Source organism: Colletotrichum destructivum, chromosome 3, assembly GCF_034447905.1.
Source record: "Colletotrichum destructivum chromosome 3, complete sequence".
In the NCBI taxonomy this organism is placed as follows: domain Eukaryota; kingdom Fungi; phylum Ascomycota; class Sordariomycetes; order Glomerellales; family Glomerellaceae; genus Colletotrichum; species Colletotrichum destructivum.
In genome coordinates this window covers 5663765-5691094 of record NC_085898.1, presented here as the reverse complement: position 1 = coordinate 5691094, position 27330 = coordinate 5663765, and the positions used below count along the sequence as shown (strand labels likewise).

Below are 27330 nucleotides of genomic sequence, written 5' to 3'. Positions count from 1 at the left end.
TCTGATTGGCGTAAACTCCGACGGGGGCTCGCGCCGATTGGTTGTTTCTCCGGCGCTCCGCAGGCCGGATTGTAGTCCACTCTGTCGGTGGGCGGAGTTTGAAATTCAGAACATTTGACGGGCAAAGGCCGCCTCCTGTAAGGGTAATCTGTGCTATGTTAACTACTATGCTTACCTATTCACAACGTGGAGCTTTTTTAGCAATTTGTAATCATTTTGGTGACGCACCACAACCCACACGAGAAGACTCTTGGCAACTGCGCGGAGAACGAAAGGGCCCGAGGATCCAGAAAGGGCTAATTCCCGTCGAATGGCGCCCGCCCACGGCCCAAACTCATATCTAACAATAACGCATAGGAAATTTGACACCGTCCAGATAAATCCAAAGATCCAGCAGTTCATACTGGATTTATACGCACTAGAACAGACGATCCGCTCTGATCTAGCTTCGTTTTCGAGCAGATCATCGTTCACACAGTGTATTTCACCGTCGTCACCACCCAAACGGCATCGTCCAGAATGAAGGTTATCGTTTTTGGAGCATCAGGAGAGACGGGCCGTTCCATTGTGAGCGGTCTCCTCACATCAGACACACAGTTTGTAAGATAGCTTTTCTACCGACCCATCGACTCTGCTGCTCCAACCGTATTGACGACTCTCTCACCCTCAGGATATCACGGCTGTGACGCGAGAACAGTCCCTGCACCGCGGCAACAACGACAAGCTCAGAGAGCTCGGTGTCCACGTCGTCGCCGGGAACCTGACGGGGTCCGAAGATGACCTAGTCCGTCTTCTTACAGGCGCCGATGTGGTGATTTCAGCCGTCAATGCGATTGCGTTGCTGGATCAGATTCCCTTGGCGAACGCAGCGAAGAAAGCGGGTGTTGGACGCTTCATCCCTTGCTCATTCGCTACCGCGTGTCCCCCAGTCGGTGTCATGGGACTGCGGGAACTGGTCAGAACGCCTCTCCTTCCGAGTCTTGTCTCTAAGTGCCTTCGTCGCTGACCCTTCAGCAGAAGGAAAGGGTCTTGAACCACATCAAGAAAATCTACCTCCCATACACGCTGATTGATGTGGGCTGGTGGTATCAAATTACCCCTCCTCGTGTTCCGTCGGGCCGGGCCGATTCTGGGCTTCTAGCTCCCGCGACGCATCTGCTTGGGGACGGATCCGCCGTCTCGTCCCTCACCCACATTGACGATATCGGACGATATGTGGCCAAGATCATCGCGGATCCCCGTACCTTGAACAAGGCGGTTTTCGTCTATAACGAGGCCTGGACGCAGCAGCAGATCTTTGACAAGGTCGAAGAGCTAAGCGGAGAAAAGCTGGAACGTAACTACGTACGTCAAATCCTTACACCGGGGGAATCTCTCTCCGACCAACCAACTGACTCTAAGACCTCTCAGCTATCTGCAGAGGAACTGCTGGCGCAAATTGACCAGCTGAAGAAGCCTGGCGAAGAGGAGCCGACTGACTTCAAGACCCTGAGTTGGCTCTGGACTCTCCAGTATAAATACTCGTGGGGCATTCGCGGCGACAACAGCCCCGAAAACGCCGAGTACTTGGGCTACCTCTCTGGCAAGGAGCTCTACCCGGATGTGGAGTTCATTTCATTTGAGACATATTTGAAGGACCTGCTGGCAGGCAAATCCAAGAGAGTCTACCTCTGAGCACGCTGCCAACGCTCGCCAGGGAAAGAGCAAAGCTTCAACAGATCCATCTCGTTGTGCCGTATGTGTCCCTCCCTGCGAGGAAAATGGTAGCAAGTCCATCAATATCATTGCAGCGCCCACGTCTTGCTTTGAAATCGAAAGGCTCGTAAACGCTTCTCCAAGTTGAAATTGATGCAATTCTAGTCTGCTTTTATGCGCCTCTAGCCAACCATTTTGATACGTCCCTCCAGAACGGGTGCAATGACCCTGGTCCAGTCCACCGTGAACTCGCCCTCCCGCAGGGGATCGCACACGTCGGCCTTGACGCCCGCCTTTTTGGCCCACCGGGCGAAGAACTTACGCATAACGAGCATCTCCATGTCGATTTGCGCGACACTATCCGCCTCGTCGTCGGCAACGTCCGACTCGTCGTCCGATTCGTCCCGGGGGGTCTTTATGTTCAGCGCGTGGCGCCTGACCATCCAGTCGGCCCACGAGCTGGACTCGACCTTTGGACGGGGATCCGAGGTGCCCGTCTCGGCGGGCGTCTCCCAAATTTTGCGCGGCTCGACGGGGCTGTGGCACTTCTCGGCTACCTTGAGCCAGTTGTCGCTGAGGTTCTTCCACTGGCCGACCGTCTTGAGACTCATGAAGTACTGGCGCAACATGGCGGAAATGAGGATGCCGTTTTCTTCGCAGACGATCTCTTCGGCGGTTCCGCCTTCCGGCTCGACGAGGAGACTAGTGAATCCGTCTACAGTGGTCAGCAAGTATCTTGTGAGTTTGTGTGCATGGGCGGACATTGCGCATACCTTTTCCTCGGCCCATATAGCCACGAGTCGCGACTGTGTACTTCCTCTCGGGGTCGATGGTCTCACCGCCGACGCTGGCCGCAACAATGCGAGAGCTAGGCGGCTTGCTTGGGTCGAAGGTGTATTCTATGTTGGAGACCTGGGGGAAGCGGCCTACTTTGTTAGCATGAAATGTGGTGTCTGAGCTCGCCGGTTTTGCCAACCTTCTTGCGCCGGGTACTGGGAGACGCCGTTCTCCAGAGCATCCCACAGCTGCTGGCCCGTTACCCGGATGAAGATAACGGGATCCTCAAAGGGGAAGCAGTTGGTGATGTCCCTAACCCTGATCACACCCGGCGGGTAGATCTGGTCACCACGGATAGTCCCGGCAGCCATGATGGCACAGTCGGCATTGTGGTAGTGTCTCATGACGTCGCAGACAAAGTTTCCCATGTTGCTCTCTTTCATTCGGACTGTGGTGAAGCGCGCATCCAAGGGCGAGGCTGTCCAGCCGATGGACTTGGCCAGGCTGTGTTTCAGCTTCGAGGTCAGATCCTCGGTGAGCTTCAACGTCTCCTGGTCCTCGGCAATGGACGAGACGATGTCGCGCCGCAAGATGTCAAAGTCCCACTTGCCTGAGCCGTCCTCCCTCTTCCGGACCTCCACATAGCTCAACTGCTTGAAGTCTGAGCCGGACCGCAGCACATGGGTACCCTTGATGAGACTGTGTGCGTAGTAGTGGTCATGGCCACCCAGGATGATGTCGATGAGTCCGTCAGTCTTCTCGGCAAGCTTGTTGTCGTTTGGCTCGCGCTGATGGCTGAGACAGATGATAATATCGGCACCCTGGGCACGAAGTTGGGGAACCAGTTCCTTGGCCGTCTCGCTGGCGGACTTGTAGATGATGTTGGGCGGCAAGCTGTTGATGGTCTCGAGCCACTCCCTTTCGCCCAGGCCGATGAGACCGATCTTGATGCCGTTGGAAGATGTGAGCATATGGGTGTGCTTGGCATTTCCGAGGGGCACGTTTTCACCCAGGGCCGGATCCAGGACATTGGCGAGTAGCCAGGGAAAGTTGCACTTCGCGGTTAAGGTTTCGAATTGCTTGACGCCAAAGTCGAAGTCATGGTTCTAGCGTCGACATGTCAGACTTTAAAATAGCATCGAGCATTAGGTGGCACGGGGATGCGTCGGTCCACTTACACCAACGCAAGTGCAGTCGACGCCGATCTTGTTCAAGACGGGAACCATGTGTTCACCTGATGTGCCATCAGCGCTGCAACATTGACAAGACGAGTGCGTGCTGGAGTGCAAGGTGGGTAACAAGGTGGGATGGTACCTTTGGTGACGGAGCTCTCTAGGCTGGGGTTGAAGACATCGCCCGAAAATAGAGTCACTAGCTCGGGCTGGCCCTGAAAACGTTCGTGGCTGCGGTATTCATTGACGGCGGTCACGAAACGAGCAACACCGCCCACCGGCTCGGCGCTAGAAGGTTCCAAATGGTAGACATCGTTGAGATGGAGGATACGCAGGGCAACAGGTGCCGAAGAGCCCGAACTGAAGGTAACGGCAGGCTCATCAGGAGCCGGGGTGTTCTTAGGCATGACGGAAAAGGAGGGGAGGAGGAGGGTAGGAGGGGGTGAGGAAGAAATTGAAGGAGAAAAGAAGTGGTCCAAGAATAGAAAAAATCGGGGTCGGGACGAGACGGGTGTGGAAGATTCAAGAGGATCAGATGCAAGAGACTGGTTTTGTCCCCCCAAGACCCTGAATCTAGGTAAAGAAACAAACAAGGTTAGGATATGTTTGGGTGCCGTTGCCCACGAGCCTGTGAGATGAGGTTTGAGGTAGCGGGCTCGGGTGCGGTGTGAGCTGGCAGCTCCGCGGGGGGGCGGGGGCGGGGGCGGGTGGCAGTGAAAGTAACCGGGAGTGTGTTTGCTGATTGACCAACAGAAAGTGTACGATTACGAAATCGGCTGTCGGGTCACGTGACGATAAGCTGCCCGCAAAAAGTGTGGAGTAAGAACGGATAAACTATGCTATTCTTGGCACGAACCCCATCTGATAAAATGTATGAGGTAAGCGAACGAGGGCTCTCAAAGCCGGGCTGTCCCCCGCTTGCCTGCCGTCACTCGTGGGGGAGGGGGTACGTACCTGGCGCCCTCCCCCCCCCGAAGGCCTCCACTTCTTACGGTTCCGTCTCCGTCTTCTCCGTTCATCAACTTCCTTCGGCATCTCAACCTCCCTCCGTCACTCTCATTGTGTCTCCCTTGCGACAAACCACAGTCCTTCCTCTAGCCCAATCCAAACCCAAGCCAAAATCATCATCCGATTATGACCTACACCCCGGCAGGCTTATTGCTTCTCTTGCGCCCGCGCCCGCCCTGTGTCCGATCTTCGACCGGGACGGCCAGCTCACCGTCTGCATCGCCACACCAAGCGTCTTGGCTGGCGCCTCTGCTTCTGCCAGTCATGTTTCCGTTTCACAACACAATTTCCTGATTCATGCCAAGCCATTTTTTATAATTCTCTTGTCCTCATTCAAGGGCTGCTAGCGGTCATTCCTCATGTTCTCATGTTAGTTCCGATCCCGTCCCTGTCCGAACCTGTCCTCCTCGTCCAACACTGATTCTCCACTAGTACGACTAGTTTCCCACACAGAGTCTTGGCTCATCCCGTCATTTCACAGGCAATCAACCCAAGACTCATCTACACCCATGTCGACGCCGGCGGCTGCGCCATGGGGGAAAAGGGCTTCTTGGACCCCAACATGCGTCCCACGACAATCATCCGCATGACGCACTCGGCGCTCTCCCGTGTCAGCTTCTCTGCCTCCAGAACCGCCTCGGCCAGCGTCGATGGGCGTTGCAAGATACACGTGTACGCATCGATTCCCACGTCGTAGTTGACCCGTGCCCCTGGCCCGATGGTCCCCGCGATGGCAATCACGGGCAGCCCGTGCTTCTTTGCCCGCATGCCAATCTCAGCTGGGATCTTACCCCGGGGAGTCTGGTCGTCGATGCCTCCCTCAGCCGTGAGGACAAGATCGCAGTCGGTAAACAGCCCGTCAAAATCGACGTACTCCGCCACCACCTCATATCTTGGTCGGAGCTTGGCACCGATCAACCGCAGACCGGTGCCCAACCCTCCAGACGCCCCTCCGCCGGGTGACAGGCCCACCTTGTTGTCGCAGAGGAGGCGGCCGGCAACCACAGCGAGCACCTCCATGGCCGCAGACAGCCGCTCCATCTGCGTGGCGCTGGAGCCCTTTTGAGCACCGAACACCCTGGCGACGCCCTCGGGGCCTGACAGCACGTTGTTCCAGTTGACGGCCACCTCAATGCTGACGTCTTTGAGCCGCTTGTCGACACCGCTGAGGTCGATGTTGGCCAGCTCGAGCAGAGACTCGCCGCCCGCCGCAATGGGAAGCGAATGCCCGTCATGGTCGATGAGCCGAGCGCCAAGAGCCTGAAGCATTCCAGCGCCGCCGTCGCATGTGCCCGAGTCACCACACCCGACGACAATCCTCTTTGCACCAGCACCGAGAGCAGCAGCGAGAAGCTCGCCAACGCCAAACGTCGTCGTGAGCCCAGGGTTGCGGAGGTCGGCGGGCACAAGGCTCAGGCCGGCGGCCGCTGCCATTTCGATGACGGCAGTCTTTGGCATCTCGGGGTTGCTACCCCCCAGTATGCCAAAGTAGGACGCAATCGGAATACCGACAGGTCCGGTGACGGTGACAGGGTGAAGCGTGCCACCAGTTGCGGAAACAAGCGCGCTAGTGAACCCCTCGCCTCCGTCGACAAGGGGGACCTTGCGGACTGAAGCCTCCGGCATCACAGACTTGATACCCGCTTCAATGCAGTCGGCGGCAACGTCAGGCTGCAGACTGCCCTTGAATCCAGAGGGGCACACGAGGATCTTCATGCCCTGAGAAGTCGGAAGAGAGCCCATCTTGTCTTGATGAGTTTGTTCTTTGGGGGATTAAGGTAAGAAGAGTTGTGGAGGTAATAAGCCGCTGGGGTGGATTGACGTTGAGAAGAATTGTTTGTGATGTAGTATCCTGATTAACTAAAGTGTATTGATTTAGAGCGACCGTTGAGCAACGAGCGAGGTATGTATGGAGGAGCGAATGTGGGAATAGTGTGAGTTGATGTGGGGAGCGAAGGTGGATGTGGAGTTGTTTATCCGGCCTTCCAACCGCCGCGAACGGTGCTCTTTATAACCACCCACGATGAGGACTTACACAAAACCTGGCCGGGCCGTAAAACTCGCAACGGTCTATTCTCGTTTGCGGCGCAAGATTACGTCTAAGGCGGTGAGGCTTTATGATGACGGCAAAGTGAGACTCGAGATGCGGAGTCTAGCTGCCCAGGAGGGGCTATGAAAATGCTCCACCGGACGCTATCTCACAAACGGGAATTTGCTCGTGTGATGGTCGTCTGGTGGAAAGCCAGAGATCGAAGGAGCCGTGATAGCCTGTGACTGTCCCCCTGGCCCCTTCAGCCCTGCACGTGTCCAATAGCCGGGTGGGATGTCAACTGCAACCGACTTGCAGCCGGACAAACTTAGATCTCGGGAGACCCGAGCCACGAAACGGTCTCATCGTGTAGCAGCAAAGTCCACGTAACTCACCATCGTCGTTCATTAGCACAGCCTTTGAATGGGGCTGGCAGGGCAAGCGGTTAAGTCTAGTATGGCGATCACCGCAGAGGGTTTTCTGTCAATGACCGGTTTCATTGACATTGCAACTTCTCATTCCTTGCTCTCGGCGTCAGACATAGTGAGCACGAGCATACGAGGTGGTTTTGCCCAGATCTCGTATCTCGACCGATGGCTGGGCCCAAAGCATATACTCTCAACTTTGGAAGAAAGGTTGTCTTGTCGAAAAACCAAGGGCCAGTTGTCCAATGATGTATGGGCGTTCCTGAGCTATAAATAAGAATTGCGCCCTTTTTCAAGGTTATTCCAGGGTTCCAACTAGTAACATGTGTTTCCCCCCCCCCCTCTCGAAGACTGCTCCCCCCCAACCAGACACGCTTGTCAGCCACAGAGTTGACGTAGAGAGCCAAGGCCCCGCTGATCGACCCGCCAAGAAAAAGCTTCGGCTGCTTTCCTCGCCAAAAGACCCCCGGCTTTGGAGCAAGGATGAGGCCATCATTTGTGAACAAGGCTAGCGAGCTTTTTTCCGTCCCTTGGCAGAGTCATGTTGGCGAATCTAGGGGTTGCGGTCATTGCCTACTTACCCACTCTGTCCGAAGGTCCGAGGCGAGAGAGGGAGACAGAGAGAAATAGAGAGAGACAGGAAGAAAAACAGGGACAGAGAGACAGAGAGAACGACAGAAGGGCGGATGAATGAGCTTTTCCGGGTTAGGGTTGATTAGGCCTATGCCCAGCCCGGCCACATCACACGAGCTGAACCGGGGCGATGCCATCATGAGCGCATGAGGCGGTGCTTTTGCTCTTGTGCCAGGCGCCGAGAAAACGATACCACTTGAGGAGGTACATCTGCTGTATCTTGGAATCTCTTTGTGTTATAAGAAACTGGTAGCTTGTCTGAGACGCAAGGTTATGCCATCATCAGAAGCCATCTTGCAAATCATCCCTTACTCTCGTTCATCATTTACCCTATACACACACACACACACACACCGTACGCACACATACACTCGTTGGCTTCCGTCTGAGGAGCTCACCCTAGTCTTTCGCTTCCTTGTTTCCGCCTTCCACAGCCGCCCACAGTCACATCGCACAATGTCTAATTCCAAACCGCACGCTTATTACTTCATTCCTCGCAAGCCTGTCGCGGCAGACTCACGGGCGGGGCACAATCTCCATCAAAGCCTGACTCGGTCTCGGTCGAGTCTCTGGCGCGGATGGAGCCCGGGGCTCCCTTCCTTCTCCGAGTATGAAAGGACGACGTACAAATTCCCCTGGCTCCAGGACCCCGAAGACGTGGGAGGCGGCAGACAAAACGCCGCTGTCGTCTTGGAGACCTCTGCCCCCACCGATCGTTCACGCCTGCTCTCCGACAACAACAGCAGCACGCTCGCCGGGCCTTCGACGATGATTCCGCCAGAGGAGAAGCATGAGCGCGTCACGTCGTCCGACGATCCCGAGGACCCGGACCTGGTGAGTCTGTTTCCTCAGCGTGCCTTCTTCGATCTCCTATTTCTCCATTCCCGCCAAGACGAATTGTGGGAATAACATTAATCGGACGACAGGTAACCTGGTCTGGGCCCGACGATCCTATGAACCCTAAGAATTGGCCGAAGCACAAGAAGTGGACAGCTACAATCCTGGTCTCGTGCTTCACCTTCATCTCGCCAGTGTCCTCGACCATGCTGGCGCCGGCGTTGGACACCCTGGCCGATGAATTTGACGTCAAGTCCGACATCGAGACGTATCTTCTCATGTCGATTTTCCTATTGGCGTACGCCGTTGGGCCTTTTGTCCTTGCGCCGCTGTCAGAGATGTACGGCCGTGTTGTCGTGCTTCAGTCTGCCAACATGTTCTATCTGCTCTTCAACACCATCTGCGGCTTCTCGACTTCCAAAGAGCAGATGCTTGCCTTTCGTTTTCTCAGCGGTCTTGGTGGGAGTGCTCCTCAAGCTGTAAGATACAGGCAGAATCCTCTCGCTTTGCTTACATTCTTACTGACCGATATCTCAGCTCGGCGGCGGCGTCCTGAGTGACTGCTGGCGAGCCGAGGAGAGAGGCACGGCGACAGCTATATACAGTCTGGCCCCGTTTCTGGGGCCGGCTGTGGGACCCATTGGTAAGCCACGGCATTCTTCTCCATCAACCCAAGGTGTCTTACTGACTCTGGGTAGCTGCTGGATACTTGACGCAATACTTGTCCTGGCGCTGGATCTTCTGGACCGTTTCGATTGCCGACGCGCTCGTTCAGATCCTGGCTTTTCTCTTCCTCTCTGAGACGTACGCGCCCAAGATCCTGGCCGTCAAAGCCAAGAAGCTCCGCAAGACGACTGGCAACAAGGACCTCCATACGGAATACGACCGTCCGGACAGGACCTTTGGCCAGACTCTGCGGAAGAACCTTGTCCGGCCTTTCCGGATGCTCTTCACCCAGCCGGCGTTACAAATCACGGCGGTATACAGGGCATACCTATATGGTCTCATGTATCTCGTGTAAGTGGCCTCGTGTGTGGCTAATCAGAATTATCCAAGCTGATGTGTCGTTAGTCTTGCTTCGTTCCCATACGTCTGGAGTGAGCAATACGACCAAGAACCTGGCCCTGCTAGTCTGAACTACATCTCGCTCGGCGTTGGCTTCGTCATTGGTCTCCAAGTATCCGGTCCTCTCATCGACAGGGTATTGTTCATATCATCCCTTGAGAAAATTGACGCGGCTCACTGACAAAGTTTCCCAGGTCTATCGAACCCTCAAAGCCAAAAACAACGACACCGGCGTTCCCGAGTTCAGGATTCCCCTCATGTTCCCCACCGCCATCGTGACCCCCCTCGGCCTCCTCCTCTACGGTATCGCGGCGCACTTCGAGATCCACTGGATCGTGCCCAACATCGGCGCGGCGATCCTGGCGGCGGGCCTCATCCTCTCTTTCCAGTGCGTGCAGACGTACGTCATTGACTCCTACGAGCGGTACGCCGCCAGCGCGGCCGGTGCGGCGGCCTTCGTGCGGACGATGGCCGGATTCAGCTTTCCGCTGTTCGCGCCGAGGCTGTACGACGTGTTGGGGATCGCGTGGGGTAATGTTCTGCTGGCCGGTATCGTCTTCGTCAACGGCCTGATTGTCCCCTTTGTCATGTGGCGGTGGGGTGCTTGGCTCAGGAGCAAGAGCCCCTACTGCGCTGGCTAGAGATGGGTGCAATGTTTGTGTCTCTTGGCATAGCCGCAATGTGCGTAGTATATTGCACATGATGTCATTCCTTCAACATAACACTCACATGGTACCACGTTCTTTGGTATCAAAAGATGGGAACCACCTTGTCGGTTCTGGTGCATGAGGATTCTTATACATGGAACAGTCAGAGTTGGAATTGTGGAACTAGAAGCTTGCCAAGTCCCAATTCATAATTTACTTTTTGCAAGTCTTCAAGGTCTGGAAAACCGGTTGAAATAGCGACAGTGTCGGTTCCTGCTGTCCACCTTGGGCTACTATTCGTCTTTCTGCGTAGACTGCTGCTCGCCACCGCTTCCGTTGCGAGATTCTTCTCTGCCCAGTGAACGGCCACCACAATCACCGCTCTCATCTCAACAGTGATGGTCATGATGTTGAGTGTTTCTAGTCTCATGCTGCCGTCTCCCAAGGAGCAGTAGAGAGAAGCGCTCACAGAAGAGAAAGAGTTATCTTGAGGTCGTTAAGTGCATTCTCTGAACGAAATTGCGGTTAGGACTCGGGATCGAAATACAGAAGTTGGTTAGGGTTTGGCTTTTGTAAATAGCGGTAGAATAGCAGGCAATAGAAGGACGGAGATACCCAAATATTATTGGGAAAGAGTTTAATCAATAGTGGTATTAGGGTATAAGACCGATAATTACAACCTTCGTGTGCTCCCACACTTATAATGAGTAAACCGTAAAACAAATGCGCAACCCGGGATATCAAGACTCAAAAGCAAAGCTCATTCGTTACCCTACTCGTCAAAAAAATTAAATTTGCATCGATCTTACTGTTCCTCGCAAGAGTCTTCAAATCGACGCCCGCGCAATGTTCTTGCCCGCAACCAGACCGGGGCCCTTCTCCGTGAAGAAGGTCTTGGCCTTGGCGGCGCTGACGATGAAGCCGGGAAGCTTCATCGTGTTGAACTGGCCCGTCGCCTTCTTCTTGCCGATGGTCACGAAGACCTGCGGCTTGAGGGTGAGCTTGAGGTCCTTGACCTTGGTCTCGTTGCCCGTGAGGACGGCGTCGAGGTTGTCGGCGAGGTGCAGGGCCTGGCCCTCGGCGCGCATGAGCTGCTTGGCCTCGAGGTTGCCGACGTCGCCGACGCCCCAGACGTTGATCAGACCCTCGACGCGCAAGTCGTGCTTGAGCTTGACGTTGCCCTTATCGTCGAGGAGGTGCTCCGGCACGAAGGTGGTGTTGGGCCGCACGCCGAAGAGCGGCAGGTACAGGTCCGCCGTCAGGGTCTCGCCGTTGGACAGCTTGACCGACTTGAGGGCGCCGGTGGTGTCGGCCTCGGTGACGCGGGCGTTGGTGACGAGCTTCACCTGGAGCTGCTGCAGGTTCTTGGCGGCGATCTTGCCAAGCTGGGGCAGGAGGCCAGGGAGGGGCGCGGCGCCCTCGACAATGAGGGTGATTTGCTTGGTGGAGCCGTAGGCGTGGCCGAGCTCGCCGGCCGTCTCGACGCCCGTCGTACCGGCGCCCGAGATGATGATGGAGTTGGCGGCCTTGACCTCGGACTGGAGGCCGTGCAGCGCGCCGAGCGTCTCCTCGTGGGTGCCGATGGTCTTGAACGGGAGGCCGCTGGCGAGGCCGGAGCCCGTGGCGATGATGAGGTGGGCGTACTCGATCGTCTTCTGCCCCTCGTTGGTCTCGACCTGGACGGTGTTGGTGGCGGCGTCAAAGGCGGTGGCCTTGCCGAGGACGAAGTCGAAGGCGTCCTGGGGGTACTTTTCGAAGCCGGGCTTGATCTGGTTGAAGAGGGTGTCGTCGGAGAACTCGCCGGGGATGATGGCGCGCACGGCGGCGCAGTTCCAGTACAGATGGGTCGAGGGCGAGACGAGGGTGACCTTGAGATCCTTGACCTTGGGCTGGGTGTATTTCAGGAGCTTGTGGGCGATGCCGAGGCCGGCGTAGCCAGCGCCCAAGATGACGACATTTTGGATCATTTTGGCGGGATGTACAGTCGTCAAGCAGCTGTAGGAGACGGCGGGGGTTTATTCTTTATTCTTGATGGTGCTGACGGGGCCTGTTGCTAAGAAACGATAGTTTCTCCAAACAAGGGAGAGGGAAAAGTCGTCGGTTTAATGGGTGAAAAGGGGATAAGGTCGATTCGATGATCCAGGAGCGGAAACGGGGATGCCGTGGGGGAGTGCGGAAGTGCGAACGGACTTAAGCAAAACCACCACAAGAGGTAGTCAAAGAACCAGTCACAACGAGAGAGAGAGATATGTGGGAAAAGGCGGGGACGGGAGGGGACGGGAGGAAGAAGGGAGGTGTACGGGCAAGCGGGAGAAGGGAGGGAGCGAATCCTTTTATCAACGCGAAGAAAGGCAAAGAATTCAGTGTCATATTTTAGCTGACGCCGCGCGGGTTCCGGCCGAGAGTATGTGGCATCATCATATCGATGACGGGCGCTTTGTCCAGTTAGTTACATAGTAGTAGTCGTCCCACTGCGGCTCGGGCTTTTTTGTTTGTTGGCCCGGACTTTTAGACCAGACCGGGGGACTTGGACACCCATTAGGAACCAGTCCAGCCCAATGTTTCAGACGAAAGAGCGCTCGGATTGTTGAGTCGTGTCTGCTTATTACAAGCGAGATTGGCCCAGGAGATTCGATTCTTTCATTTTGTTCTTTTTTGTTTTCTATGGCTGGCTTTCCCTTGCGTTAGGGTCAGGCTCATGGGACTGGGGGAGCTGAGGAGATGTACGCACTGGACTCATCATGATGGGCCGCAAATTGCAACGCGAGAAGAGTGAAAGCAACTTGTAGGTACGGTCCGTACGTACGTACGTGTATGTGTACCCCTGTACGGACGACCCAGCAAACAATGTCCGAAGCGCGTATGGAAAGCAACAATGCAAAGCAGGGATGATGGGATGGGTGAGATGGGTAAGATTCAGCACAGGGGTTCGACAGGCCCAGAGGCAGCATAACGGCGCAGCGGGTGCTACGGCATTAGCGCAGGGTAGCGCGCGCGCGCGTGCTCTGCCTGAGTTCCGGCGCAGAGATGAGCGTCTTTATTTTTCTTTGCAGACTTGCCTGGACTTGCCTGGACTCTGCCAACAATGAGAAAAACGTATTTCACCGCAAAGGAGACAGGTTCGTGACTTCATGACTGACTTTGGAAGTCGCACCGATTCTAGGCTGAACTTCTCTGCCTTTCAGGCGCTGGAGCATCAAAAGGGGGGGGGGGGGGGGGGGGGGGGCCTGTGGACTATGGCAGTTCGGCAGTACCGTAGAGTGCCTTAGTCAGGGGAGGAGGGGGAAGAGGCGCGGCGCGACGCATTGGCAATACTCACGCTCATCGTTCGTCTTACCAAGCCGTGGGAGCATTTTCGAATTGCACTTCTCGGTAAGCCATCACCTTGTTAGTCCCAAGTAGGTACAAAATAGTGTCGGCGACGATTGAGTCCGTTCGCCGGGTACTTGGGGGCCACAGGAAGAGTGGGGGTCGGTCCCGGTCCCGAATACAGCGCCGTCCCCTGTGGAGCACGCCATGCTATGCCGGAGGAAGGCACAGTGTGGCGATAGCCGCCGCACTGCTGCTCTCCGGTCTTTCACTCGCTCTCTCTCTCTCTTTCTCTCTCTCTCTTCACTCACTCACTCCTTCGCTACTCACTCACCCGCATCGTCACTCTCGAGTTCATTCTTACACTGTCCTCTCAGAGCGTTTTTCTTTTCGTTTTCCTACGACTCGTTTGTCATCATGCAAACTGGTACCGTAACCTAACGGCACATGACAAACTCTCTTCGGCTTACCAAATCGTAGAGTTCGTTCTTGGAATCAACATCGAGTGTCTGTCTGGTTACCCCGACTCAAATGCGGGTAACATCAGCAACAAGGATGCCTCTCCCCGCTCGCAAACTCACAATCTTCCATCCCAAAGTCCGGCAGAAGCTTATCAAAGAGCTTTGGCCAGCCATCGTTCAGTGTGTGCTCCATCCATCCCATCACTGCAGCCCAAGCCTGCGGGTACCATGCTCTTCGTCTTCGGCACTGTTGCAGCGATCGAGTCACACTCTACATCAACGTCACTTTGTCTCCTCCGTCTCCTCCGGTTGCAGTGGTTTCAAGTGTCGTATTAGGTCTCTCAGTATAGGTATGTCAACATCTCATGACCCCTTGGGATCCTCAGGTCTGCAACCATCGGATGCCTCGGATTCGTGACAATAGAAAGAAAGGCCACCAGCATTTTCACATACTGCCGGCTCCCTCGGTCAAGGCTGAGCAACCACCGTGACAACTCAGCCTGAACTCTTCTCGCAGGCTAAACTTTCACTATGTGTTTGTTGGCGGCTCAGGGGAGGTAATCTCGTGATATTGCAAGGGCCAAGACCCAGGCCGCTGTGCCGCTCGTGGCACTGCATCGCGTCCACTGTCACCGACCATCCCGAAGCATCTACATTCTTTAGCACTAGGATCCTTGCTCTGACACCATGTACGAAAGGACTTGAGGGAGTTTACCCGTGGTCCATTCTCGATGGCTGCTGTTCATGAAGGTTTGGATGCACGATGCACCACAGACCGTCAAGGTTGGCAATACAGTTTACAGCACATTTCAGTTCGTCCTTGGTGATACACCAGCCATATAGGTATCGTGAAATCGTCTATTCATACGCATTCGCGAAGTGGTCAAGTAAAGCAGAAAAGGAGCAAAGGACGTAATCACGCTCAAGTAACAAGCTTCATTCTAACTTCTAGACAAGTAGCCGTTGGCTGCTTTGGAACACCCAACCAGGTATAAGACGCCCGTTCTTCTCTTCGCCATCAATCGTGGCTGCTCTCTTCTACGTACAAAACCAGACAATCATTTGACCCGCGAAAGAGAAGAGGCGGCCACGGCCGAGTGGATCTCGTCCTCCGCCCCGTCCTCCAGAGGCAGCAGAGGCGACCTGACCGTCGCGTGCTCCAGAATGCCCCTTGCCACCAGCGCGTGCTTCAACGCGACGGTTCCCTCCATGTGCGATCCTCTGTGGTACACGGCCTTGGTAACCGGCAGCAGCTTGTCGTGGATCGCCCTCGCCCTCGGGTAGTCTTTGGCCTTGCCCGCCTTGATCAACTCAATCAGCGCCTCGGGTGCGATGTTGCCGTATCCCACGAGCATCCCATCGACGTCAAAGGCGGTGTGCAAGAGGTACTCGTCGTGGCAGGTCAGGACCTGGAGGTCGGGACGCTCCTTTCGGATGACGGGGATCTCCGTGTCCCACCGTCTCATGTTGCGGACGCCGTTCTTCATCGCGAACACGCCCGGCTGCGCCGAGATGTCGAGGAGGGTCTGCAGGCTGTACGTCGCCTTGGTGACGTCCGGGTACTGGAAGAGGATGAGGGGCAGCTTGCTGACCTCGTAGACCCTTTTGTACCGGTCTTGCGGGGCGCCGGGCTGGTAGCCGAACCGGAGCCAGCCGTGCGAAGGGTACAGCAGGCCGGCCGCGGCACCGGCTTCCCGCGCGCGCTTGGCCTCGAGCGCGGCCACCTCGGTTCCTTCGCCCGTGATGCCGGCGATGATAGGGATGCGGTTGTCGACCGACTTGACGAACGCCTTGATGACGGCGAGCTGCTCATCTTGCGTCAGGAAGGTGCCCTCGCCAGCATGGCCGAGGACGACAAGGCCCTTGACGCCGGAAATGCTGCCAAGCCAGGAGCCGAGGCGGTGAATGGCGTCGTAGTCGACGCTGCCGTCCTTGTTGAAAGGGGTAACGGGAGCAGGGGTGAGACCGCGGAGGTCAAGTCCGACGTTGGAACCCATGTTTGCAAGTGGGATGGTGAAGGTTGGTTTGTGAGAGAGAGAGAGAGAGAGAGAGAGAGAGAAATAAGTGGATGGGCTGGACGAGCAACAAAGCCTGTTTTGACTTTTGAGTAGTGGGTGTGATGATTTGATGAGTTCGTTGAAGTTGATGTGGAATAACTTGATCAATGTCTCGCAATGACAGGTTTTATAACATGACGAACTTCAGACTTGACCCCGCGTGGCAACGATCTCGCGTCTTGCAAAAGGCCGAGCCGCGCTCACAAGGACCGAAGCTTCAACTCGTCTACCGGAAATTCACGAGGGACACCGTCATCCGCAGTAGGTTCAGGCAAACTATGACGCCGTTTCCGCCGCTGGCTGTGGTCTGGAAATGTAGCTCCTTTTCCGAGGGAATCCGCGTGTGTAAGTCCGAGATGAGTCCGGAAGGATCCACGACGAGGGACGCCCACCAAGCCAGCGCATACAGTAGAGCATGCAATTGATTATTGATGCTGATGGGGTAGATGTTTCCGGAACCGGGGGACTATCACTCCATCTTTATGGATCGACTGTGTCATAGTTGCTGCGCCCCGGAAGCATGATCTATGGGGAGACGGCAGCGAAACACCAAATGAGGCGATCCCTCCTGACTGAGCCAACCTTCATGCCTCTCTCTGGCTGCTTTGAGCCTTGAAAAGAACTTGGCAACGCTTGCAATGAAGGTCACTTGTAGATGAAGCGTTTTCCGGTGGTAATCCGGTAGCGCGCCGCCTTTCGGCGTCAGGACCGCTACGCGGCTTTAGCCTTTGTGTTCGGAGTCAGGAGTCCGGATCAAAGAACCCCCCCCCAAAGTGAACAAAACTTTCATCTTTTCCGAGGTCCCTCGCAACTTCACCCAGCGCCAAGCACCCTACCCCAGATTTCTCTACGCCCTTCCCCCGCAACTCCAGACTCCACCGGGGAACTGTTGGCGGATCCTGTTGCTTTCCCCCAGAAAAGGTGTACATGTAGGATGGTGGTTTGTTGAGGAGTCTTCTAGTTGCGCTTCTAAACTATAAAGCCGAGCCGCGACAACTCCCAGAAGATCCCAACCCCGGATCTCCAGTGCTCCCATCAAAACACATCTATCCTGTGCCCTGTCTTCCTCCACACGGATCCTTAACGAGTTTTACCAGGGCCGTCAGATACACCAAGACCGAAATGGCCGTTACGCGGACCTCGTCCGACCTCTCCGACGTCGAGCGTGTCTCCCACGGAAAAGAGACCGTTGCGCACGATGAGTGCCCACGAACGAGCGGTATGAGACCTGAAGACGTCGAGTTTCTCGCCAACTTCCCAGAAGATAGGAAGAAGAAGACCGTTCGTAAGGTTGATGTGAGTGTTCCCGGACCTTTGGCCCATTCTTTTTCGGGGGTTTCTTTTGTACAACGAACACGGAATGCATCAAATCAACTGACAGCGCTGCCATCAGTACCGCCTTATTCCCATGCTCGTTCTGCTTTACCTCATGGCCTACCTCGACAAAACCAACATCGGCAACGCCAAGATCGAAGGCTTGCTAGTCAGTCTCGACATGACTGGCGTGGAATACAACGTGGCAGTCTCTGTGTTCTTTATCCCTTTCGTCCTAGCCGAAGTCCCGAGCAACATGGTTCTCCACCTCTTCAAGAGACCTTCTCTCTACATTGGCGGCATTGTCGTGTGCTGGGGCATCGTCATGACGTGCAATGGCGTCGTCCAGAGCTACGGTGGCCTGATTGCCGTCCGAATCTTTCTCGGCCTTTTTGAGTAAGTGGAGCAAACACGAAAAGGGGTACGGGGACTTTTGAAGAGACGCTAACATTTCTCAGAGCAGGTTTCCTCCCCGGAGCCATCCTGATCATCTCCAAGTGGTATCTACCCAACGAGACACAGACTCGAATCGCTCTCCTGTATACTTCCGCAGCGTCCGGAGGTGGCTTTTCGGGACTTCTCGCTTTTGCCATTGCCAAGATGGACGGGGTCGGCGGTTACGAGGGATGGAGATGGGTAAGTTTTGTGTCGACGAGCCCTTTTGGTCGAAACGCTCTAACACGCACGTCAAGATCTTCATCATCGAAGGGTTGGCAACGGTAGGCATTGGAGCCATGTGCTTCTTCTTCCTCGTCGACTCTCCTGCCTTATCGAAATGGCTCGACGCCGATGAGAAGCGATACCTCGAGCTCCGACAGCAAGTCCGGCGTGTCGTTCGGCCGGACGAGTTCCGAGACAGCCACTTTGACAAACAAGCCATTTTCTCGGTTCTGACGGACTGGAAAATCTACCTGTTGATCCTGGTCAACTGGTCCAACGCGGTCCCCAACTACGCCATGAAGTTCACCATGCCCCAGATCATCAAGAACATGGGCTACACCTCGGCCAATGCGCAGCTCCTGACGATCCCGCCGTACGCGGTCGGTGCCGTCTCGGCCTACGTCTTCTCCGTGTTTGCCGACCGGCACTCCTGGCGCATGCCGTTCATCGTGGGGCCGCAGCTATGCCTGATTGTTGCTTTCAGCATCTTGTTCGCCAAGAGCGCCGACATCAAGAACAACATCGCCTTGTGCTACTTCGCTGTGTGCCTCGCCTGCTTTGGGTATGTTGCGATTCCTTCAGAAGCCCTTGACGCACGATCCATCATCTATGAAGAAAGAAAGGCATCTCTGAAGCTGACTTGACACTCTCCAGCATGTACCCAATTCTGCCCGGAGTCAACGCGTGGAACCTCGCAAACACGCCCAGCCCTACGAAGCGAGCCATCAGCATTGGGTTCTTGGTCTGCGTCGGCAACATCGGTGGCCTTATCGGCAGCTACATCTACCTCGACAAAGAGGCGCCGAGGTACCCGACTGGGTTCGGCACGTCGTTTGGCTTCGCCTCGGCCGGAGTGGTCGCAGCCGTCACTCTTGAGCTTCTGTTGAAGAGGCTGAATAAGAAGAAGGAACTTTTGAGCGAAGATGAAGTGAGGCAACGCTATACAGACGAAGAACTTGACCGCATGGGAGAGAGGAGCCCCTTGTTCAAGTATGCTCTCTGAGCATGGAAAATGCCATCACCATTAGCTTTTGGTCTCGATATTGATTATAGCAAAATACTGCAACTGAACAAACACATCGAGGAGTCTCACGTGTCTCTCGACTTTTCTGCTACTGTCACTTCTCAAGTCGAGTCATGCGTTCTCTCACCAGCATCCACCTCAGTGGAGATTTAATTCAATCATCACGGCCGGTTGGCCCAATGGCAAGGCGTCTGACTACGATTCGTTGTGTAATCAGGAGATTCTGGGTTCGACCCCCAGGCTGGTCAATTTTTTGTTGTTCCCAGTGTGGAGGTTGCTGGAAAAACAGCACTTCTCTCTTCCACTCCTCACTGTCTCTCTCCAGCAACAGGGTTTCCCCCTTTTCTTCTTTGCAACCAATCAACCCACTTTGAACTTTCAATACAGTCTCATTTTCGTATCAGTCGGTATTTGAACTGTGTAGAGAGTTGCAACACGCGAATCTCGTTTCAACGCGGCTCAGTACCCTAACGACTCGTAAATGGCGCCAAAGGATTCAAACTGCTTGAACGCCTTAACCTTGGGCTCGATCATCGGCTCCATGCCCTTGTCCGCCTTCCTCAGCGCCTCGCGGTACGCAGGGCGCTCGGCCACGTCCTTCAAGTACCTCAGGATGTTCTTGTGCGGCGACAGGTCGAGGAGCGGGAAGAAGCCGCGCATAGTGGTGAGGGTGAAGACGGTCATGATGTCCGCGGCGCTCAGCTGCTGTCCGGCGAGCCACTTGTTGTCGGCCAGGCGGTCGTCCACCAGCTTGAGGATGCTGTGTGTCTTGGCATCCATCTGCTTGCCGAAGGCGCTTTCCCAGGCACCCGCGAACAGGAGAGTCATGGCGCGGAGCATGGCGGGCTGGAGAGTGCCGTTGGCGAAGTGAAACCACTCGAGATAGGCGGCGTAGTCGGCATCGTCGGGGGTGCGTCGCAGCCTCGGCGCCCCGGAGCCGATCTTGGAGCCGTGGACAGTCAGGATGTACTCGACGATGGCGCCGGATTCCGAGATCTCGACGGGCGGTGAGACCGTGCCATCGCGGAAGTAGGGTGCAGTGCCAGCGGGGTTCTGACGTGGTTAGCCGGCATGACCCCTGTTCCGTGCGTGGGTGGTGGTCGGCGCTGGTAAACACAACACTCACCAGGTCTTTGATCTCCTTTGGCGCGAGGCCAGACTTGGGATCCCGCTCAAAGACGTGCAACTTGTAGGGGACTTGGAGTTCCTGACGAACCGTGAGTAACTGCTGACACGGACTGGAACTGGCCGACTGACCTCCAACAGCCACACAATCCTCTCGGATTGCGAGAGGTGCAAGTGGAAAACCTCGATAGACATGGTTGTTGAGTATCGAGAAATAATGTGAGACGTGTTGGTGGCTACGAATCGAGGACAAGCAACTCGAGGGTTTGCTCTGCATGTTATATGTTGAAGCCCTCACTGGCTGGTGTAGGGGGATCGATCTAAGCACCGGTCTAAAGCGACGGACCGTCTCCATTTTTCGCCATACTGACGTCAAGGGCCCAGGGACAGAGTTTGGAATCGCAGGCAGTCTACACACAAGCGAGCGGACGGGACTGTACAGGCACGATTACACGTGTAACGGGTCGAGCTTTTCTGGGGAGCCGGTGCAACTCTGGAAGCCGCCGTCCGCCTCTGAGGGACAGCGGACAGGGACCGGGCTCGGGTTGGCCGGAGCAGAGCGGGGGAGATGGCGGGGGCAGATACCGGATTTAGGATGGACTTGGGGCGGGCTGGATCGACTGACCGTCCGATCATCCGTCCGATTTCTTGATGGCATCTCCTGGGGTTCGGTGCCGAGTTGTCGTAAGAAGTAAGCCGCTTGCTTATAACGGTGGTGTCTTTAGATGCATACTTACAAATAGTCTTGTTAGCTGACTTGAACGTGGCGTGTGTGTGTGTGTGTGTGTGTGTGTGTGGCCAGAGAGAGCTCCGGGTTGAGTATTTGTCATTGAGATGAGGGGCTACTGGGGCGGCCTTGAGGGGAGTCGGCATCTTGCTCCCTACTGTTGTAGGGTCTGCAAGCTGCTAAAGCCATAGTGCATACGGGGCTTGCAGTTTCTAGGGTGGTGTCTCTATTGTCAGGCCAGGCAACTAAGCGTATGTATGCATGTAGTATCTTTGGCTATGTAGGTAAATCCAGCCGGGACTGGACGGATGAGAATCAACTCAGCACGTGACCCACATAAGTGCCGATGACCGGATTTGTTTCCTATTGGAGCACCCGTCACAACCAAAGACAGAGAGGGCAATGAGCTTGGACTTTGCTAGATCGGGAGCTGAGAGTTCAAAGCCGCTCGAGATTTGGCGCTTGCCCCGCATCCCAGTTGACTGACTAAGCAAAAGCTCAAAGAGGACAAGGGTTGAATGAGGGGGGGCGTACAGGCATGGAAACATCCCTTGTCCCCCTTAATAATCAACGCGTCCCAGTCGTCGTCCCCCCTTTGCTTTTCCGAACAATCAATCTCTCCCTTGAGTCCCCGAAAGTCGACCACGCGTAACCCGACGGATCCACATGCTTGTTGGGGGGTTCTTATCGGCGTCAATGGCTCTTTGATATGACACACGCGAGGAGACATTCAAATCGGGTATCGGACAAAGACTACTACTCGCTTTGGTCACAACACCGTTGATTCGTCGGTGGTTGTTTGGCGTTCCGCTGGTCGGGGAAATCCTTTGCGGTCCACCCCCCCCCCCCCCCCCCCCCCCCCCCCGGAGAAACGGACTTGAGTCAGTGGAACCGGTCATCCAACGCGCCGGAGGGTCGGATATTCGCTCCTTGGGTATGGTATAGTGCGTTAGGGTATATGCTGTATGGTAGGTAGTAGGATGGCGGACACACCCACGGCGACAGCGGCGACAGCGGCGACAACGGACGCCGGGCTCACCCTCCGAGATGACGGCCCTGCCGCACACACCCCGTCGTCCTCCAACATCTCGCAACCGTCGTCCTCCAACATCTCGCAACCGTCGCCCTCGAGTGTCCCGTCCAGCATCTCGGAGAGCAGGAAACGCAGCCTCCCCGCAGCCTCCCCCGACGAAGGCCGCCGCTATTCGTCTGCAACGGCCGCCAGCCGGCGAAGAAACCACAAAGTCAGCCGTGCGTGCGACTACTGCAAGGCCAAGAAATTGAAATGCTCCGGCACCATCCCCTGCGACGGGTGCACGAGGAAGAGGCTCTCGTGCATCTACGATGCTTCCTACCGTCGAGGCAGACCGCCGACGCCTCCTCCGGCACCCGGCCCCCGCCACGAGACGACTGAGACTACGCTGACCCGTTTACTCCCTCCTATTGAGGCGCACAGGTTCGTCTTCCCCTTCCAAGAGCGGGCAAGCCTCTTCGGATTATCCTACAGGATGAGCATAATGTGTTGACGAGCCCCAGGAAACTGCTTCCTACCGAGGCGCCCCTCTTGCTACACCCTTCCCCAGGAGTCACGCTGCCGGGTCTAAGTACAGTCAACGCCGCCCGGCCTATAGACTCCGAGCTTGCACCCATCAACATCACGGACGTTGGAGCAAACGAGAGCGTCCCACCGACGTCGAGGGCGTCGCCAGAAGTCGAGATGGCCGAGATCGGAGGGCAGTACGTTGACAACACGTCAAGCCTTACCTTTCTTCACCGGGCCTGGAAACGTCTTTCCTCGCAGAGGTCGGGCGGGAGCGATGCTCCGGGACACGTCCCCAGCGGCGTCGAGCAGCACCAGAAGCTGACGAGGGCCGGTGACAAGCCGTTTGAATCCCATGTTCTCGATGTCTCGGCTCTCCCGGATCGATCCACGGGCCTGGGGATGCTGCGCTTCTACTTCGACGTCTGCGTCGTGACCTATCGCTGTCTGCACCAGGGTTATGTCACCGAGTGGTTCGAGGGGCTGCTTACGAATGCACAGGTCAACCGGCCCCTGCATCACGGCATAGGATACGCCAAGGCCTCCATCGTCATGACCATTCTGGCCATCGTCACGCTGCGGCAAAGCAAGGTCCGAGGAGGCACCGGTACTGCCGCGGCGGAGAGCTCTGATCTCCGGCGCAGCGATGCTTACTTCTCTCACGCTTCAAGCCTCACAGACATGGAGGTCGGCCTGCCGAAACTGGAGTCCGCGCAGTCTCGTCTGTTGCAAGCTCTCTACCTCCTCCAGACGTCCCGCATGAACCAGGCATGGTACGTCTTTGGGAGCATCCTCCCCATCGTCTCGGCGCTGGGCCTGCACCGGAAGTCTGGCCGCAACAGGGGCAGCGGCGACAGGGACTACATCATCTCGCAGTGTAGGAAGAGGACTTTCTGGGTGGCCTACACCATCGACAAATACCTGTCCGTCGTCTTTGGCCGTCCTAGGATGTACCACGACGACAACATCGACCAGGATTTCCCGGACCGCGTCAACGACGAAGACATGACGCCCCAAGGGAAGTCGAGGGATGAGCCCGAGATGGACTGCCACGTCGAGAGCCTCATCTTCCACGCGAAGCTAGCCCAGCTCATCGACGGCATCTCGAGAGAGGTCTACTCGATCAAGCACATACCCAAGCACGACCGCCTCATGGCAGCCCACCGGTACGGCCAGGCTCTTCACCAGTGGCGCGAGTCGCTCCCCCATCACCTGGGCACCGTCCGGCCCATGTCCTTAATCCCTTCGTTCCGACGTCAGAACACGGCCCTCAAGCTTGCGTATTGCCATGCCATCATGCACGCCAACCGTCCCTTTCTCCTCGGTACCGGGGCGTCTAACAAGAGCGGCCGGCGTTCCGCCCTGGACGACAGCGTCGACGAGTGCATCAACGCCGCCAAGGCCGCGCTCGAGACGGTCGACGGCATGGCCAGCGACGGCACGCTGTTCCACGCCTTTTGGTGGACGCCGTACGTGACCTTTTGTGCGCTGGCGGTTGTGTACGTGTGGGAGATCCAGAGGGGCAGAGATGACGGCGAGGAGGGGCTCTTTGAACTCGCCGAACGCTGCCAGAACCACCTGGCGGACGCCACCGCCGCCGAGAGCCCGGGTCGCAGGTACAGCGTCATCCTCGAAGAGCTTCGACAGGAGGCCAGGTACCATTCTGCCGGGCCCTCGGGTCGCGACCAGAGGCCCGCGACCGAGCCGGCCGAGCGCCGCGGAGGCGCCGAGCCGACGCGGCTGGACGACGCCCCGAGACCCCCGGCGCCGCCGGCAGATATGGGCGAGGTGTTCCAGCAGCCGGGCTTCGAGGGCATGACGAGCCTCTTCAGCAGCTGGGAGACCACGGACTGGCTGGATCTCGACTCTTCGGTACACCAATTCCTCCAAAGGATCTAAGATAAAACACCGGAAGCTGATCAGTACCCCAGGCATTTGCGACTTTCCCCAACTTTGACGGATCCCCTGTCTATTGGATGCCGGACGTTTGACGCCCTGGCCAGCCATCCCTCCCTGGTGGCGCGTCCACTCTGGCGTTAACGAGCATTGATGGATGTACGGCGAGACAGATCGGCATGTGCTGTGGCGAGAAATTTGGCTGTAGGGTAAAACGGATGACAGGATCATCGTCCAACAAAACATGTAAAGCAGGATGAGATAGTAAGCGTCAGCTCGGTTTTGTCTTGCGGCAAACACGAAGTTGCGAATGATTGGAGCGCCAGAACTTCCTCAGGACATAATGACTCGGCTTCCATCCGATTTAGCATCATGTCAATTCAGAGAGGCCCGGGGTTCAGGCAATCCATCCCCCCCGCAACGGCAGCCAGCCTTCACACGATGATGATGACCTACACTCTCCTCGCGGTGCTCCGATTTGGCATTCCAGCCAAGACGGGCGGCTGGCCCCAGACAGACCCTGCTAAGCGGGGGAATAAGTTCCGTCGGCGGCGTAACATGCGGGTCATTCCCCGTCATTTTACCCAGCAAGTCAGTCGCCTCCATTTGTAAACTGCGCCCGCCCGCTGAGCGGCCGTCGGCACTCGGCAAACAGAGTTTAAGGTGCCGGGTTCACCTGGGGGAGAGGGTGCCGAAAGTGGCCGTGGCAAAACTTCCTCAGAGTCCAGACGAACATGTTTCAATCCCTTTTAGAGGTACTGCCTTGCTGTGGAATACTAGTTAACATGATCTTGCTCGTGCTACAATCCACCTTTTTCGTCCTAAGTCTAGATACATAACATCCTCACGTTTAGAAAGAAAACACAGCATCTAACACAGGTACATTGTTCAGGTTAAAAAAAAAAAAAACCTCTCTTGGGAGAAAAGCTCTAGCACATAATGTAACGATGAAACCCCCTTATTTTCTTGACAAGTGGGAGTAACGAGATCTCAAGAGTCTGGGCAACTCTATTCGTTTTACACACCTTCCTACTTCGCCAGGGTAGGAAAGGAAAAATACGATGAACATGTTTCTCACTGATGACTTACCCCCTTTAGACAAGCCTGGCACGGCCCCCTAGCTTAGCCAACCGGCTAAATTGACGATAATGGAGTTTCTATGGCCCCCTTTCAAACATCATGCTGTAACCCTGAATGTGGGGTAACGAGATGATCGGGTTTTACACAAAGAGCCCACGGCCCCCCCCCCCCCCCCTTGCCGTCTCTCAACCGCCGTGTAAGGGGAAGATACAAAAGGCTTGCTCAGAGTCCGTCTCTGTTGACAACGCTGCTGTTCTCGCCCACCCTGTGACCGCAACTCCCCATAGAGCCCATCTTCAACTCCCACAACCGGGAACAGGATCCACAATCCAATCCCAGCAACAGAGTCGACATCATCATCGGATCCGGCGCCATGAAGCTTAGCACCATCCTCTCCGCCGTTGGGCTGGTCGTCTCGGCCGGCGCCGCCTCGCTGCAGCAGGTGACCAACTTCGGCTCCAATCCCAGCGGCGTCAAGATGTACATCTACGTCCCCGACAAGCTGGCGGCCAACCCCCCCGTGATCGTCGCCATCCACTACTGCACCGGCACCGCCCAGGCCTACTACAACAACAGCCCCTACAAGGGCCTTGCCGACCAGAAGGGCTTCATCGTCATCTATCCCGAGTCGCCCTACTCCGGGACCTGCTGGGACGTCTCATCCAAGGCGACCCTCACCCACGACGGGGGAGCAAACAGCAACTCCATCGCCAACATGGTCAAGTATACCCTGGATAAGTACAAGGGCAACAAGTCCAAGGTCTTCGTGACGGGTTCTTCGTCGGGGGCCATGATGACTGTGAGTCCACCTTTCCTGTTTATCGCTCGCTCGGCCGAGTCGTTCCGTTCACTTACACGCAACGCCTCCGCGCAGAACGTCCTGGCCGCGACGTACCCCGACGTCTTCGCCGCCGCAATCGTCTACAACGGCGTCCCGGCCGGCTGCTTCTACACGAACTCCGTCAACGGCTGGAACAGCACCTGCTCGCAGGGCCAGTCCAAGGCCACGCCGCAGCGCTGGGCTCAGCTGGTCTACGACGCCTACCCCGGCTACGCCGGGTCCCGGCCCCGCATGCAGATCTACCACGGCAGCACCGACACCACCCTCAACTACGCCAATTACCAGGAGACCATTAAGCAGTGGTCCGGCGTCTTCGGCTACAACCCGGACAAGCCCGTCACGTCCTCCCAGAACACGCCCCAGGCGAACTACCGCACGGATGTGTTTGGCGACCACCTTACAGGTGTCTGGGCCGTTGGTGTTGGGCATACCGTCCCGATCCGGGGCGCTGACGACATGAAGTTCTTTGGTTTGTAGGAGTCTGGGATTTTTGGAGAGATCTTCTTGGATATATTAAGTACAACTTAGTCAGGACTAGTCTGACAGTATATAAAGTTAAACCAGCTTGAGGCGTTTGCCTGGTGTGCTTGTGAACAACTCCCCTGCTGGGAATTGGGAGTCTTAAGGCCATTCTCTCTTGACGCTATGTTTTCAGGGCTGTGACAATTCCATCACTGTCCGGCAGTTCTTGCAAAGCTGATATTTAACTGAATGGAGTTGAACACCCCCCCCCCCCCTTTCTTGACACCTGTGTAGAAGGAGTTTACTGGAGGCTCAAGCTTGAGACCTTGCTCGCATCGACACTCATCGCAGCCAAAATCTCGCTACAGGCGATAATACATGACGGGAGAATAAGGCACTCATTAATCTCTAGTATTCTTATGGAAAGCTACGTAGTAAAATCAACAAGTTTCCTTTTTATGCTTATACACTGTACTACAGTTAAGATTCAATCGTCGGAGTAGCTCTGTGAAGATGTTCTGCTGGGCTGCTGAGCAACCTGCAGGC

General features: G+C 56.1%; 11 protein-coding genes across 11 annotated transcripts; 6 read left to right on the top strand and 5 right to left on the bottom strand.

The window, feature by feature from the left end:
* Positions 1-296: 296 nt before the first annotated feature.
* Positions 297-1674, top strand: CDEST_05859 (Putative NmrA-like domain, NAD(P)-binding domain superfamily; the record flags this gene model as incomplete). Its single annotated transcript, XM_062922018.1, has 4 exons — positions 297-600; positions 671-955; positions 1018-1344; positions 1411-1674. The coding sequence occupies exons 1-4, from the start codon at positions 520-522 to the stop codon at positions 1672-1674; spliced, it is 957 nt and encodes a 318-aa protein (XP_062778069.1). The 5' UTR covers positions 297-519.
* Positions 1675-1825: 151 nt separating this feature from the next.
* Positions 1826-4339, bottom strand: CDEST_05858 (Putative calcineurin-like phosphoesterase domain, ApaH type, 5'-Nucleotidase/apyrase). The gene is made up of 5 exons (XM_062922017.1): positions 3787-4339; positions 3651-3706; positions 2672-3578; positions 2469-2621; positions 1826-2410 (listed from the first exon to the last, which is right to left on the bottom strand). Exons 1-5 carry the CDS (start codon positions 4049-4051, stop codon positions 1878-1880), a joined length of 1914 nt encoding a protein of 637 aa, XP_062778068.1. The 5' UTR covers positions 4052-4339; the 3' UTR covers positions 1826-1877.
* Positions 4340-4480: 141 nt separating this feature from the next.
* On the top strand, positions 4481-5143 carry CDEST_05857 (uncharacterized protein; the record flags this gene model as incomplete). Its single annotated transcript, XM_062922016.1, has 2 exons — positions 4481-5021; positions 5085-5143. The coding sequence occupies one exon, from the start codon at positions 4481-4483 to the stop codon at positions 4997-4999; it is 519 nt and encodes a 172-aa protein (XP_062778067.1). The 3' UTR covers positions 5000-5021; positions 5085-5143.
* Position 5144: 1 nt separating this feature from the next.
* CDEST_05856 (Putative glycerate kinase) lies at positions 5145-7115 on the bottom strand. Its single transcript, XM_062922015.1, has one exon. It carries the CDS (start codon positions 6393-6395, stop codon positions 5154-5156), a length of 1242 nt encoding a protein of 413 aa, XP_062778066.1. The 5' UTR covers positions 6396-7115; the 3' UTR covers positions 5145-5153.
* Positions 7116-8195: 1080 nt separating this feature from the next.
* CDEST_05855 (Putative major facilitator superfamily, MFS transporter superfamily) lies at positions 8196-10282 on the top strand (the record flags this gene model as incomplete). The annotated part of the gene is made up of 6 exons (XM_062922014.1): positions 8196-8573; positions 8666-9055; positions 9114-9219; positions 9275-9593; positions 9648-9777; positions 9836-10282. The coding sequence occupies 6 exons, from the start codon at positions 8196-8198 to the stop codon at positions 10280-10282; spliced, it is 1770 nt and encodes a 589-aa protein (XP_062778065.1).
* A 672-nt stretch (positions 10283-10954) lies between these two features.
* Positions 10955-12587, bottom strand: CDEST_05854 (Putative FAD/NAD(P)-binding domain, FAD/NAD(P)-binding domain superfamily). The gene has a single exon (XM_062922013.1). The coding sequence runs from the start codon at positions 12253-12255 to the stop codon at positions 11116-11118; it is 1140 nt and encodes a 379-aa protein (XP_062778064.1). The 5' UTR covers positions 12256-12587; the 3' UTR covers positions 10955-11115.
* Positions 12588-15116: 2529 nt separating this feature from the next.
* On the bottom strand, positions 15117-16055 carry CDEST_05853 (Putative aldolase-type TIM barrel; the record flags this gene model as incomplete). The annotated part of the gene is made up of 1 exon (XM_062922012.1): positions 15117-16055. One exon carries the CDS (start codon positions 16053-16055, stop codon positions 15117-15119), a length of 939 nt encoding a protein of 312 aa, XP_062778063.1.
* Positions 16056-17237: 1182 nt separating this feature from the next.
* CDEST_05852 (Putative major facilitator superfamily, MFS transporter superfamily) lies at positions 17238-19092 on the top strand (the record flags this gene model as incomplete). Its single annotated transcript, XM_062922011.1, has 5 exons — positions 17238-17411; positions 17497-17825; positions 17888-18065; positions 18122-18651; positions 18744-19092. 5 exons carry the CDS (start codon positions 17238-17240, stop codon positions 19090-19092), a joined length of 1560 nt encoding a protein of 519 aa, XP_062778062.1.
* Positions 19093-19363: 271 nt separating this feature from the next.
* CDEST_05851 (Putative glutathione S-transferase, Thioredoxin-like superfamily, glutathione transferase family) lies at positions 19364-20531 on the bottom strand. Its single transcript, XM_062922010.1, has 3 exons — positions 20371-20531; positions 20240-20320; positions 19364-20166 (listed from the first exon to the last, which is right to left on the bottom strand). The coding sequence occupies exons 1-3, from the start codon at positions 20431-20433 to the stop codon at positions 19573-19575; spliced, it is 738 nt and encodes a 245-aa protein (XP_062778061.1). The 5' UTR covers positions 20434-20531; the 3' UTR covers positions 19364-19572.
* A 1414-nt stretch (positions 20532-21945) lies between these two features.
* Positions 21946-24404, top strand: CDEST_05850 (uncharacterized protein; the record flags this gene model as incomplete). Its single annotated transcript, XM_062922009.1, has 2 exons — positions 21946-22421; positions 22502-24404. 2 exons carry the CDS (start codon positions 21946-21948, stop codon positions 24402-24404), a joined length of 2379 nt encoding a protein of 792 aa, XP_062778060.1.
* Positions 24405-25681: 1277 nt separating this feature from the next.
* CDEST_05849 (Putative esterase, PHB depolymerase, alpha/Beta hydrolase) lies at positions 25682-26925 on the top strand. Its single transcript, XM_062922008.1, has 2 exons — positions 25682-26280; positions 26356-26925. The coding sequence occupies exons 1-2, from the start codon at positions 25855-25857 to the stop codon at positions 26797-26799; spliced, it is 870 nt and encodes a 289-aa protein (XP_062778059.1). The 5' UTR covers positions 25682-25854; the 3' UTR covers positions 26800-26925.
* The last annotated feature ends 405 nt before the right edge of the window (positions 26926-27330 follow it).